The sequence below is a fragment of the Anastrepha obliqua genome, chromosome 5 (assembly GCF_027943255.1).
Source record: "Anastrepha obliqua isolate idAnaObli1 chromosome 5, idAnaObli1_1.0, whole genome shotgun sequence".
NCBI classification, from domain to species: Eukaryota; Metazoa; Arthropoda; class Insecta; order Diptera; family Tephritidae; genus Anastrepha; species Anastrepha obliqua.
In genome coordinates this window covers 65,033,343-65,048,788 of record NC_072896.1, presented here as the reverse complement: position 1 = coordinate 65,048,788, position 15,446 = coordinate 65,033,343, and the positions used below count along the sequence as shown (strand labels likewise).

General features: G+C 34.2%; 1 protein-coding gene across 4 annotated transcripts in view; it reads right to left on the bottom strand.

Moving 5' to 3' along the window:
• Nucleotides 1–4,550: 4,550 nt before the first annotated feature.
• The window catches only part of LOC129246878 (cytoplasmic protein NCK1), a 47,381-nt gene continuing 36,485 nt past the window's right edge, over nt 4,551–15,446 (bottom strand). For all 4 annotated transcript variants that reach the window (XM_054885587.1, XM_054885591.1, XM_054885589.1 and 1 more), the window contains 3 exons: nt 13,019–13,364; nt 12,517–12,945; nt 4,551–8,931 (listed from right to left, as the gene is read on the bottom strand). In XM_054885587.1, the coding sequence (XP_054741562.1) occupies nt 8,722–8,931; nt 12,517–12,945; nt 13,019–13,364 (985 nt within the window). In that variant the 3' untranslated portion in view covers nt 4,551–8,721. The remainder of the gene's footprint in view (nt 8,932–12,516; nt 12,946–13,018; nt 13,365–15,446) is intronic.

Below are 15,446 nucleotides of genomic sequence, written 5' to 3'. Positions count from 1 at the left end.
ACATAGTAAACAAACAAGTGATTTTCAATATTTTTTTCGGAAAAAATAACTTGCCATATTTCCAAAACCGTTACTTTAAAGGCCCAAGTATTTTAATACTTTTTTGCTTCTTTTGGTGCAGCTGTCACCTTAAATATTTTAGTTTCTTTTCTAGCACCCTGTATATTAATTGATGTCTAGCTTAAAAAAAATAGCATTACCCAGAATGGCAGCTAGTCAAAATCAAAATTTCGATTTTGGATAAATGAAAAAAATATTTTTGACTTATAAACAGGATTTTTCGGAAAAATAAAATGATAAAAAATATAAATTTTTAACAGACTACACGTTTATGTATTGACACAAATTCTTTTAACAGTTTTTGAGTAATCGTGATCACCGATTTGTAAAGTAGCATTTTGAGAACGGGCACAGTCGACAATTTTACAACAACAAGATTGAAAAGATTTTAATATCTACGCTCAATTTATAGTGATGTGTTAACAAAAATGCCTTTAGCGAATAAATATAAGATATGAGCGAGTTCGTCTAATTGTTACCCAGGTTAGGTTAGGTTAGGTCAAATGGCTGCTCATGCTGGGCCCTCGCCCTTAGATAAAGAATCAAAAAAGAAGCGAACAGGGGGAAATAGGAAGAGGGGGCTTTAGATTGGAGGACGTCGACCAAATGGTGGCTAATTACATTTGCGTTAATCGCTTCAATCTGGTGATTTAAATCTGCTATATGCGTAGGTGTAGCAAAAAGTGAGAGCCTGACGAGAGCTGAGCAGGTGAGGAGAAGGTGTTGAGATAATTCCACGTTTCTGCTTCTGCAGAAAGGACTTAAACCTGCGGCTTTGTTAGCCTTACAAGTTCTTTCGAGCGCCCCTGATCTACCAGAGGAATCTCGCGATTTTGCACACTTCTGCACTAATTCAGCGCTCGCAGAGTTGACGCAAGACTCATCTTTCTAGAAATAGAACACAAGTTTTCAAGGGAATACCAATCCTCTCATATCGCGGTGAAACCTTCTCAAGGATCTCCTGTCTAGCCAGCTCTTCAGTCCAACAGCTTCCCGCTATGCCGCTGTGATTAGAAAGAAAAATGGGCCTAATATTCCCCGACTAATTTCGAACGCACAAACAACGATCCCAGAGTCCTAATTGCCGCCTGGCTGTCGGAATAGATATTTACCTCCTGTACAGTAATTGCAGAGGTAAGCAACCAATTCACTGTTTCTTTAATTGCGGCTACCTCCTCGCAGAATACCTCCCACAAACCATTCCGCCCACCTCGAGCCACCCGTAAACATGTTTGCCATGTCCTGTCTCGAAATGTTACACCCTGCCCACTCCTCCCTTGAGGGAATATGAATGAAAAAAGTACTTCGGATCCAGCGAAGGTGTACATTCTGCGCAGATTAAGTCTAACTTTTGGATTTGTCACCTAAAAAGAGAAAAATCCTCAATCACTGGAAAGTGTCGGTAATGCAATAATGAGCATACTTTTCCAAATAAATTAAACTAATTGAGCTGTCAAATTTATTAGAGCGAGCATAAAAATGTTGACCCAATGCAGACTTGCTTTACCTGCCTTCCCTGCTTTTTAGTTGAACATCTATGGTCAAATGGTAGCTTTGAAGGATGTCAGAGAAATAGGAAAAATCGAGACAACTAGTGAAATTTAATATATTAGTTTGGGGAAAAATAAATCCATTATTTCTGCGTAAAATTTTTGCCCAAATGGCTTAAAACTATTTTATAGTCGATCTTTAGCTCTTGGCGACTACGAATATACCGGTAACCTTCGATCGGCACCTTAAGCATCATTCACAATTTCAGCGGCCTGGCTTGCATTTCTCTTTGTTAACTACCATTGTTACACTCTTTCACTCACAACTGAATGGAACAAACAAAAAACAGGAAACGATTTTTTTAGTGGAAAATGTCCCCTTGAAAAAGAGCATAAACTTCAAATTGTTTGATCGATTTTTTTTTTCTTGTTCACTCCTCTGTGCTCCTGGGCCTCGACAAGACTCAGTCTTGCGTTGGTTTCGTTAATCTATTTTGATTTCTGACAGGGTAGGTGATTTTTGTGGCAGAAGACCCGCACAGATGGTTGAGGACCTCGCTAAATTTGGTGTGTGCACTATTACCGCGGGTACCTGCTTCCTTTTGCTGGCTTCACTGATGCAATGTTTCTTTGTTTTTTGACTGTTTTAGCAGCTACAATGCAAATAATGCGCTGATCGATACTTTACGGGATATCGATCACTACAGCCAGCTACCGAGAAAATGATTTTCTACCGAGAATGGATTTCTTTTTCCCCAAACTAATATTTGATAAAAGCAAACATTTGTAAATTTAAAAACAAATAATTAAAGTTATCAAACGAACTCGCACAGTTCAGCTGTTTTTTATTTAAATTAAAGCAGTGCTGGAAACCTCCAGTGGGATTTTAGTTGAGGTACTAAAATTTAGTAGTTGTATGTAATTTTGCGTAAGTGAACCATCTATTACTCGCTTGTTTCTTATTTCTATTATTTGTATTATAAAATTTTTTATGATCTTATCTCAGCAACTGTTATTTTTCCTGAAAGACTGACGCTTCATTATAATCGATGTTCGCTGTAATTGCATTACAAATTACTATAAAAGGGCGTCACATGTATAAAAACTTAAGTTGCAAAAAAAAACTTTATTGATATATTTAATTGCAAATTTATTTGACGGGTATGACATCCTTTAAAAAGTTAATTTTCAATTATTTCCCTCCGTATTTTACAATATTTCACAATATATGTATGCATGTATACATAAAGATGTGTGTATTGGTGTAGCATGTACCTATTTCGACTAAATAATCAATCACATTTTCCGCTCTAATCCTAAAAGTTGCAGACATTTGTACACTAAATCGCTCTTCATTCTCTTACCGAATATGTCACATACGGGGCAGTGTAATATTATTGCTGAAACTGAAATTCAAATGAAAATAAAGCTATACATATGTATGTATACACTGATACACTTACAAATAAATACAAATGCCTAGATCCCAATTTCAGCTATGTGTTTCTTACTCTGAGGGAAACTCTAAGGGGTATGAATAACAATTTCATCGCAACTGGAATTAAATATCGTGTCGAGATTTAGCATGGAGGGTAATAAAAGGAAAGGAGTGGTAAGGAAAACATATCCGTCTGGACGCCGCATGAAGCACCAAATGGTAGAAAATGGTTTTTCTAATAGCGGTCGCCCCTCCGAGTTTATTTCTGCCACAAAAAAGCTCCTCATAAAAAACCACCTGCCGTTCGAAGTCGGCTTGAAACTGCGTTATCCCTTTTCCAGACATTTTTGCGTTCTTTATAATTTGTGTATGATTCGATTTTTTGAAAAGAGAACAGCATGAGCAGTGACAAGGAGATTAATAATTTATTCATTCATATAATAGTTTTATATACATACCACAGTGCAACTGGTTATGGTTACGGCGAAAAACCAAAATTCAATTGTCTCTACGGTTATGGTTATGGCTACGGAATTATGGTCTCTATTGTCTCTACAATTATGGTTATGGCTACTAATTTATTACAGAGTTGCCCATATATAGGTTCGATCAACAAATTTATGGCGTTGTGGTTATAGCATCTTTACTTTGGGACTAAAAAACCACTCTTACGATCATTTCATGGCTTATTGATGACTAACGCGTGTGTAACAACGCTCTGAGTTACGGTATATACATATATGTAAGTTGATGCTTTCCATTTCAATTCAACCGGGCTATTCGGGTCATGTTCTTCGATATCGATGTAACTTAAATATGTTGCTCTCTGGTCAAAATAATGAGACACGTATTTTTTTGTTCGCCCGAAAAAAATTTTTTTTCAAGAGTTATCGGCAATTTTGTTTTTCGGCTCAAACTCGATTTTTTTTAATTATATAAGAAAAAAAATTGTTTAAATGCCCATAACTTAGTCAAAAATAAACCGATTTTAATAATTCTGGGTTCAAAATAATCGTAATTACTTATACGAGCGACTTCATGCAGAAACAATTGCAAAAAAGTAGTTGAAAATGTTTTACATGACCCGAATAGCCCGGTTGAATTGAAACGGAAAGCATCAGTTAATGAAATAATTTTTAAAGGCTTTCCACATTCGACAAGAAGCAATGGTTTTAATTACAGAAGTGCAAGTGGCTTTAATATTTTAGTATGTCAAAACATTTTCTTGACAAACTGTGTATCTTTTAAAAGATCCCATGCATTTACGGAAATATTATCCCAAAAAACTATTAAATACGTTAATTGCTCATGCGTATGTAGATCTGCATACATAGGTATATGAATTCACTAATTTCTGAGCATTTGGCATAGAACCGAAAAAACCTAAAAAATCTTTTGCGCAAAATCCATTGAAGCAGTAGTCTCATGCTTCAAGACAATATTACAACTTATAAAGAAAATTCTCATCCTGCCCGACCTTCAATATTACACACCGTCTTAGCTAATCGTTTCTTACCTTTTTCATGGATCATCTTGAGAATGTGAGAAAAAAGAACATAAAATATTGAAATGATTTGCATATGTATTTGCGTTTTTATTATTCATATTTCCGTTTCAGTTTAAGTTCCAGTTTGTTCATTCATTTATTTTCACTTTTAATATCTTAGTAGCATTTTCACGCTTCTCACCGTTTACTCTTTTATGCTTCTTGCACTCATTTTATCTAAACATGATTTATTAGTTTCACGTTTTTTTATTTTTATACTTAGTAAAAAAATTTCGCATTTAAATAAGTAGAAAAAAGATACAGCTACACATGGTTCTAATCCAAATTACTGTGTCATTTAATTTGATATTTTTTTATTTTCTTTTTTCTTCATTTATATAATTTTTATTTCACATTCGTTTACTCATTTCTTTAGTACAAATAATAAACTTTTTTACAATACTTACATAAAAAGGTTAAAAAATGTTTGTATGAGAAAGCAAAAGCTAAGCATGGATATGCAAGTTATTCATGTACAGCAAAAAGCGAGTGGAGAAATTTTTGTGTTGATTCAATGCCAATCGCAACATTGTTTACTGCTACTTATATGTGGTGGCTATGCTATATTGTGTGTGACTCAAAGCCTGCGCTGTTCAGGCTCCTATGCAAAGTGCATATGTATATATGTGGACATACCTATGTGCATGTGAACGTTCATGTGGGCTTCAATAGGCTCTTAAGTGCATGTGGAAAAGACGTTCCCCACTTGGCTGATATTTATAAAGTAGATACACTCAAGAAACGGTAGCAAATGCTGGCTTGGCTGTTTGCGCCAATGCAGCAATAGTGACATTGGTTTACATATAAAACTAATTATTCACATGAGAGCAGGAAGAAATGAAATGAACCAAATAAAAAACACTGTACATTTTGTAATTTTAATTAGAAAAACTTAATTTTAATACAAATTAATTAAAATATTTTATGTTTATGTGTATTTTATAACAAATAATGACTATGTATGTACGCTGTTGGGAACACAGTTATAAAACAACACAACTCAAAGTAATATTAAATAATATGCTAAAATAAAATTCGTTCTTCTAAATATTCATATTATTACTGAAACTTATACTCCTTCCTTGGCGTATCTACCGCCGACTCTTCTCGACTCTTCGTCAGCATTCATTTCTGTGGCTTATGATCAATTTGTATAATATTATAAATTCAAATTATTAAGAATTAAACTAAGTATTTTTATTTGCATGTGGGGCTTTTAGAATATTATTTGCTTCATATTACTTATATTGTATTTTTATATGTATTTATAATATAATTTATTACATTTAATAATAAAAGGAAGCAGCTGGGCTGGTTCAAGAGTGTTTACCGTTAAATGGTTGAACCGATTTGGGCGCTCCATTGCTTAGTGCTAAATAGTAGACTACAGAGCCGAGCAGATGGTTGCATGAGACCACGAATACCATTTACACATACTGGTATAGCACAAATACATATTCATTATTTTTTACCATTCTTTTTTCTGGTTTATTTAAAATACTTTAATTAGCCTTTTATATTTATAGTATAAATATTTGTAATCATCACTAATCCATGTTTTGGAATAAATTTGTAAGTAGTAATGAAGATTCATTCATGAATTTACGCATAGTATAGTATATATTAGTATATTTATGTATATATACTTGTTTTTATTTTTAATTTTTAATTTAATTTTTATAACACACCAGTACACTTACGCATTTCCATGTCTATATGAAGAAGAAAAGAGCAGTGTTTGAGTATTCAGGATTTGTATATGGCAGGACAAACAGTTGATATCGCCAATGTATCCGCCTCGGAAATCCATAATAGAACAATGATTTGTGTGTTGTAAGTAGTTTGTAGGGCGCCGCGTGGTTTTTCACCACACAGTTAGAGGTGATGATATTACACTTACATACATACAGCTAATTTTATTTTATAATTTGGATTGGGCGTACTCGCAAACTTGTTGCTGGTTTATTTTCGCCCACCAGCTGGTTGCTAGTTTTTCGTGTATTAGCTGAAATTATTTCGGGTTATCAAGCACTTTTTTTTACACTTGTTCTTTGCAAATATATTCTTATACGTATTTTCAAGTGATGCATGGTTTTGCCTTTTATAATTATGGTATGTGGTAATACTCGTAATATTTGTGACTTTGTTTAGGGTTCCATTCCAGACCTTTACTTAAAAGCATTTATCATACAATATTTTACGGCTACTTCATTTTATTTTGGATATATGTAAGTAGATACATTCATTTTAAGTGAAAATCGGGGTAAAAGCTTGTTCAATATCCTGTTTCGTTTCATTTTCACTTTTAATAAAAAGCTATCAGAAGGGCGTATCAAAAAACAATTCGAATGTTTATTAAAATTTCAACGTTTTCTACTAAAAGCTACGTAAAGCGTTCAGCATTGTTACGAAAATTATTAACGTTTGGATAGTGGAAGTGATATTTTCTTCTTTTTTAAATTTTTACTCGACGAAGATATTTTTTGGTAGAACTTCAAAATTGAGAAAAATATGTGCCCTTAACACATTTCACTAATTTACAAACAAACTTATTATATTTTAAAAATTGGATGATCTATTTGAAATTTACTACAAGCTTTATAGACAGCGTCTAGCAGACGAAACGCCACACTAATCTGACTATGTTTCCTCGCCAAAAAAATTTGTATTTCAATTTTAGAAAATAAAATAATAACAACAAATTGCTTACGTTTGCATAGCATATTCAGTACGAGTCATAGAAATAAATTCAAAATAATAATATGAAGTCAAGGGCCACTCAAAAAACGAATGCCTGTCATAAAAGAGTTGCAATAAAACTGAATTTTAATTCACATGGTACCGATTTTATTAATCGTCATTCATTGGTTTAAACGTCGAATTCATTAATATGTCTAATGAGCCTTTTAAGTAATATTTCCTAGAGAAGAATGGACAGAAAAAAATGTAACCTATTAAATTACATTTTTCTGGCAAACAGTGACAATACAAATTTTGCGGCTTTCGTTCCGGTTATAAAAATTAAAGCAAACCGATTCTAAAATTATTTTTTCTAAATTGCTCTTTTTGAAATTAGCTCAGATTTTAGAAAGCTTCAAAGTTTAATTTTAAGTAATTTTCTAAATAATTACGGTGTTTGAGTATTTTAGCTTCAATTATATAACAGTGTATAGTGGATATGAATAAGTATTATATAAATAATTTTCAGAAATTGAGGAAGTTTAACAATATCGCTGTGGTGCAAAACCACTCTTTAACTTCTATTTCACTACTTGTGCATAAACTCGCTCGAAATTTAGCGCCGCAATCAAAATAATTTAGTATACGCCAAGCATCTTCGTCCCGTCTTTAAAGATTTTGCCAATATGTGTAACGTAAAGAAAACATATGTCAAGCTTAAAAAATCGCCCTTTCTTTATATTATATAAATATCTATACATACGTATGTAATAAGCAATGAAATTTCAGTGTGCTTGCTTTACATTACGGAGCGCAAATTGAACGTTTTTACAAACACTGTCGTAAAATGCTGGCAACTTGAAAATTGTTAGCAACTTAAATCGAATTAACCCGCTTTTTTCCGTGCTTGTCTTCTTCGAAACTTCCTTTTACGGACGCAAGAAGAACAAATAGTATAATAAAATAACTATGATCGTGATAAAAAAAATAAATAATAAATATATAGTACGGTACTATGCAAGTGATATTTTATTTATTACGCGCTTTAATTATATATGATTCTTTGTATTTATCCATTAAGTGATTTATGAGTTTTTGCCATACATATAAATTTAATTTATCGTTTTTGGTAGTCGCTTTGCTGTTTATCGTTTAAAATAGCATGTATTTCGCACTAAATTGTGATAATTTGACGATATTAATCTGTGTTGAGTTTCTAATTGTTACCACGCTTGTTTTACGTTTTCTTATCTCATTTCATCGCTTACAATAGCCTTCCATTTACACATTAATCATTATTAGTAATATCGTAATATGAATTACATATATGTAAATAAGTAAAATTATATAATATCTAAATTTGTTTGTCATACCGCCAGCAGTAGCAGCAGGATTAGCAACAGCAGCAACCGTATAGAAATCAGTATCAATGAATAATGTAGGTGTCTGTATGAAATGAGAAAGCATAGCGAGTACTATTCCACGCTGCTGCCGCGATTGTGGATTGCTTACGTGCCATTGGCTTTTGGTAACGATCGCACCAAATACAATTTTTCACCTTGCTTATTCGTATAGATCGGTGCTCTTTGGTAATGATCTACTAATTGATCTAGTGTATGGAATTTACGTTGGCCAATACAGTACATATTATTTTCAACGTGTACGCGGAAGTGTTTATTACGGCCAGGCGCTTTGAGAGAAACCGAATAATCGCCCATCTGAAAACAGAGAAGAGTTCATTCAATATTCAGTATCTTAATATGCATTACAATATCGCCTTAAACTAAAACCATAATGTGATGAATAGCTATCTACTTTGACTTGTTTTAAATGCGAAATGTTAAAACCAGAGATGATAGCCAAGAGGCTTGCTACTTAAGTGTAACAATATCAAATGTTCAAATACGAATGCTATTCGTATTCTTTACAGGTACTTGGATCAATTTCCTAAAAAAATTGGATTAAATCGGGAACATTTTAATTTTAACGAATCAAGTGTGTCCCACATGCACCAAACAGCGACGGCAATGAAAACTGAGATTTGAAAAAAAATTAAAAATATTTTTTTGTTACTAAATTGATGTCAAAATGTTATATGTTCAAACAATTTTAGAATTTTTCAATTAAAATGCATTTTTGATCATTGCGTTAGTTGCATGTAACAGTTTGATGCGCAAATGTCAAGTGTCAATGCGAATATTGCACGACACGATTGCTATTTTTCGAATTTGAGTATGTACACATTTGTTCGCATTACAGAGTAACCGCCAAGATAAACGACATACAAGAAGTCACGTGAGAGTGCACGAACGAGATAAATTAATTACAGAATTCGATTTTTCCCTTAGTTCACAATTCATACGTTTTATTCATTCTTCAGACAGAACAACGCCGTATGTGAGCTAATTTTTAAATTTTCGAATACAAAATCACGAAATATATTAAAAACTCTGTATAACATATCAGAGTATAATTTGCGGCCTGTTATGAAATTTAGGATATCGGTGTTACCTTTGACACTAATGTTTCATTTACCAACCATATAAATTTTATTATTTCAAATGCTATGCCTGACTTTTTTCGGCGAAATTGCACTGAATTTTCCAATGCATACACTTTAAAACTGCTATATACGAGGTGTGTTCAAAAAGTATCGCAAATTTTGAACTTTCGCAGGTTACGTATATTCGAATTTCGATTTTGGTAGATGCTCATGTCTCTCACTCATGCTGACGAGTTCGGCCATTTTGCATGTTCAGTTAATTGTTGGCAGCTGCTTTGCTTGCACGTGTTTCGGCTCGTCTTCGATTTTTACCTATTCAAAAAGATGGATCAAAGAACCGGTATCAAATTTTGTGCAGGAATACGAAATTAAGTGCGCGGATGCATTCCGAATGTTGACTGTGTCATACGGAGAATCTACTTTGGACCAAAGCAACGTTTATCGGTGGTTCAAAATGTTTTCAGAAGGCCGAGAAGAAGTGAACGACGAAAAGCGTGCCAGACGCCCGAGCACTTCAACAACAGACGAAAAAATTGATGAAGTGAAGAAAATGGTAATTGCAAAATTCGTACCAAAACTGCTCAAGTTCCTTCCAAAAGCAGCATCGCATGAACATTGCTAATAAGATGTTGGACTCTGTCCGCGACGACCCAAATTTGCACCAGAGGGTCATAACTGGTGACGAATCGTGGGTTTATGGTTATGACGTGGAAACCAAAGCTCAATCATCTCAATGGAAGCTGCCGCACGAACCAAGACTGAAAAAAGCGCGCTAAGTTCGGTCGAATGTAAAAGTTTTGCTTGGCGTTTTCTTCGATTGCAGGGGCGTTGTGCATCATGAGTTTTTGCCACAGGGTAAAACGGTCAATAAATAATATTACCGGCAAGTTATGTGCAATTTGCGTGAAGGAATCCGGCAGAAACGTCCGGATTTGTGGAAGAACAAAAATTGGCTCTTGCATCACGATAACGTCGTTAACATCGTTGCTTGTGCGCGACTTTTTGGCCAAAAACTACACACTAATGATGCCACAGCCACCGTATTATCCAGACCTGGCCCCCTGTGACTTTTTCTTGTTCCCGAAACTGAAGAGGCCCATTAATGGACGACGCTACGCTACGATTGACGAAATAAAGACGGCATCGAAGGAGGAGCTGAACAAGATAAAAAAAATGATTTTTTTAAGTGCTACGAAGATTGGAAAAAACGTTGGCACAAGTGCATAATATCTCATGGGGATTACTTTGAAGGGGACAAAGTAGATATTAAGGAGTTATATGCCTTGTGTGGGACTAAAAAATCGAAACAAATTTTATGGCATATTTTAAAAGTACATCATCTTCAAAATATAAATTCAAAAAATCATAAAGATCGGAGCCCTAGAACGAAAGTTACAGACCATGGAAGCGCGCAAATTTTCCATAAATGAAGTGCACGCAGAACTTTATACGCGATTATCTCGAAGTCGTGTTTTTTGAAAATTACCGTCGCGGTGATCATTATTTATCAAAACTATTTTGTTAACTTTTTATAAATATTTGCATAGCTCGCTGGAATTAATTTTTTTTAATTGTTCAACCCCTAAAAATCGTTTTTTTTGGTGCAAAGCGGTTTTCATATCGAGAAAAATTGTTTTTGGGTAAATAAACCGTTCAGATTCACTAAAAAACATTTTCCTACAATAATCATTTAATTTTTTTGATTTCAGTTGAGCTGCTCATGCGCTACCGTGATCACCGCAAGCCTCTTCTAAAAAACGGCGTTTCGGGGGAGGGGCGATATCAACAATAAATAATAACATTTTTAAAAATAAAAACACCAAAATGTATTCTTCGAAAGTTACCCTTCAGTATGATATATGCCTCATTTGAATAAAAGTTCTAAAACATATTTAAAAAAAAAACTATGACAATCGTCCATTTTTTCGGGCTCAGAAGGTATATAACCCCTTATTGAATAAATAAAAATTTTTTGAAAAAAACACCAAATTCGCGATGCTTTTTGAACACACCTCATACCTCTCTTTTACGCTCTCATCTGGAGTATGTAATAATAAAAATATCGTCCTTTCCACCAGCTCCAAATTTGCATAAGTTCACATGCTTTTCTGATCCCTTGCCATCATATAACGCGCTCATATCGTTGCTTACCTTGAAATCAATATTAAAGGTCAATATTGTTTTCAACTATAATTGTTTGCATTATCTATCATGGTAAAAAGTTTCTAGAGGTGTGGCCAAGATGGGACCGTTAATCGACTCTCAGTAAATTTGAAAGAGTCAGCTGATTGGCTAACGTTGCAGCGATTCGTTTACGAAAAAAATGAGATTGTGTTGGTGATATATGAAAAACTACCCTCATGTTGCTTCGTTGCCGTCTGAACAACGACTGATCGGATGAATGTGTTCATGAATGTGTTGAAATATTGTAAAATATCAAAATACTCTCACAATTTTGTAACCAAACCGGGTAATCTATATCCGTGATTATCGATGGATAATTTGCTTCGTACTTCCCTTGCTATGCTGAAGATGTTAAAATGAATTATGCCCCTCATGCACCCATTGGACGGATAATTTGTGAATTTAACCAGATCTTACATCTTTCGATCGTGATGTACCCAAGTCCCTTTTTACTAATATCTTGAATTTGATACTTTTGTTTGAGCTTGATGGTTAATAGTCTGTATGAAATCATTGTTTCATAAACGAATTGATAAATAAATAAATGAATTGAATTTATATTTTTTTCATCTCTGGTTATAACTGATACTCTGCTGATCCCCTACAGATAACTTACATTAGTCTCACTATCTCGTATAAGAAAATCCCCATCATGTCCATGCTGATTCAACACGGTGTCACATTGGCTACGCGTAATAGCGCCATAGTACCAGGATTTCCCAGCTAAATTTGGCCGTTCCATAGGTGCCATAGGGGGTGACGATTGCGTAGACATGCCATCATTACGTCGATCGATTGAGTCACCACCACTGCTACCGCCTCCACCACCATTGCCATTGCCTCCGCTATTGTTGCGGAACGGTGTAGCCAGATAATCATTTAACTCTTGTAGATAGTTGCGTGGAACTAAACCGACTTGTCCTTGATTATTTCTTGCTTTATACCAATCCGGATCAGAAGCTGGTCGATCAACTATTTCGAGCCGATCGCCCTTCTCGAATGAGAGTTCTTGGTCATTATTTGATGAGAAGCTATAGAGCGCAACCTGAAGCCAATGCAGTTGATTTAAATATTATTCAAGAGCAATTTTATATTTATTGTGTATAATTAATATTTACCACAATGTCGAGTACATTCTCAGCCATGGCATATGTGTGTATTTCACCATCATTATCACAATCCTCAGTTGTGTAATTACTTGGAAACCAGCCGACGGCGTTACCACTCTGACCGCGCCACCAGCCATCATTAGACTTTTCAAGTATGAGTATGCGTGTCCCTTTGCTCAATGACAATTCATCTGGCTGCTGGGCTTGGTAATTGTATTTAACAATTGCAGTGCCAATAGCTTCGGCAGGATCTGGTGGCAAACGTCGTGACATTGTTGGGCTTTCAATTTGTCTTGAGGGTGAACAATTTGGTAAAGTTTTCGAGCCAGAGCCTTTTTTCACTTTTTTCTTAATGCTGAAAGAGAAAATAATATTTTAATAATGTATATTAAAACTTGTAGTTGTAATTTACAAAGCTAAGGATTGCTTTTCAGAAATAGGCAAGCAGTTAATCTTCAATTCGGGTTCAATATTTGTAAAAAAAAAAGTATGTCTCTGACAATATTTAAAATAAATTTTGTATATTAATTTCGCCAAAAGATAAGGCAAATATCGATACATGTTTTTAAAAATTTCAATTCTACATATTTTCAAAATAAAGTTTTCTTTGGGAAAGTGTAAAAAACAAATTCAATTTCGAGCCTTATGTTAGTGAAAATAGCGCCTGTTTATGTAAAAGCCTAAATACAAATACAATTAAAAATTTTGTTTAAAAAACTTTGTAAATATGTCCATTGTCATGGAGGATGATAGATATCGTTATCTTCGATACACCGCTACCATTTATTGTTCTTACACTTCTATTCATAAACTGATGACCTGTGTGGTCTTATGCTACAAAGGCTTGTACAAGAAAAGAGCATATGCGCAAATTTATGCACTTTGCCTTTTCATTAAAAGCCGAGATCGATGATTTCACCGTTTTCTCTGTTCAAACGTACGAAAGGTTAAATACTTGTCCGGCAATGCTTATGAGAGCTCCCGCCAAGAGAACTGACATCATTATTAGCAATAAGGGTCTAGCATCAACAATTTTCTGCATTAACAAACGAAATCTTTTTTGAGGCGTTTGTGGTATTTATTCAAACTATGCATTCCTATCGTCGTAAATTTAATATATGGATAAAGCTGAAAGGATATATAAAATGTTTCACAAAAAAACAGCTTTGGATTTAATGAAATTTATTATGTTATAAAAAGAAATATATTTAATAATCAGTCAACCACTCTTATGTATTTAAATTTTTTTGGTATATTCCTCACGAGCTTCACGTACACATGAACCTAATTGTCGTTTTCGAGCTACAAAATTAGTCGCAACATAGCCATTGAGCTTTTTGTTAATATCAAATTGGCAAAAGTATAGTTTACTACCTTCACACTATTACAATTCAATAATATAGTCGCTTTAGATCGGAGTTTGTTCGCGGCAATACTTTCTTTCGCCACTCGGGAGCCAATGTCAGGCTTCCGTATGTATTTATGTTATGAAAAGGCTTCTCCAAAAAAAACCCATATGCCATTCGAAGGCGGTATAGAACTGAAAGATATCCCACCGAGGCGTACAACACAACTCGGAAGAGAAATTTTGACTAAGCACCTTTCAAGGATGTATGCGCCTATAAGCATTATTAGTAAGAAAATGTAGGCATAATTCGATTTATAAATATTTAATGCAACATAAAATGTTAGGAAGCTACTTGATTAATTAACCAACTTTATTTTTACAACTATACAAAAGCATAGGTGGCATTGAGCTCAAATACATTGGAACAAATTATTGTTAGAAAATTTGTTGCGCATTTGCCACTGGTGAGGATACTTATGTGTGGCATATCGCCTAGTAATCCCCACTTCTTCAACCAAGTTTTATTTTAAGGGATCTAAAAAAATATTTTAAATTCCAATATAAGTTGGTTGCTGTTAGTATTCATGGCCTTTCACACTTCCATTGGGAAGTTTGGCATATTTTACCAAAAACGCACTCCGAACGTGTTGATGTGTGACCCATATTAATGTTGTTTACAATGCCTTTAAAAATTCATGTCGGCAAAGAAATGAAATTAAACCATGGACATTCTCGTGCGACTATTTTTTTTTTTCAATTTTCGACGCGAATTCACAAGATATGCTGAAATCTTTATACAGCGAGCAAGCAACATCCTTTAGCAACGTAGAACATACAATGATACCATGAATTTTCTCGTGGTCGCTGTTGGGGGAATATTGTGAAAAACAATAAAACCGTTTTCATCCACCAATGTTCATTTGTCCATTGTTAGGTCAGAAATATAAATAGCAACCCTCGTATTTGTGTGTGTCTGTGTATTTTGTGCTACAAATTCACAAGCGAACTACGAATTAAGAAAAAATTGTGTAAAGCAGTGTAGGTATACAAAAATTGTAAAATAAATATAATAAAAGTAAAAACCAAAAA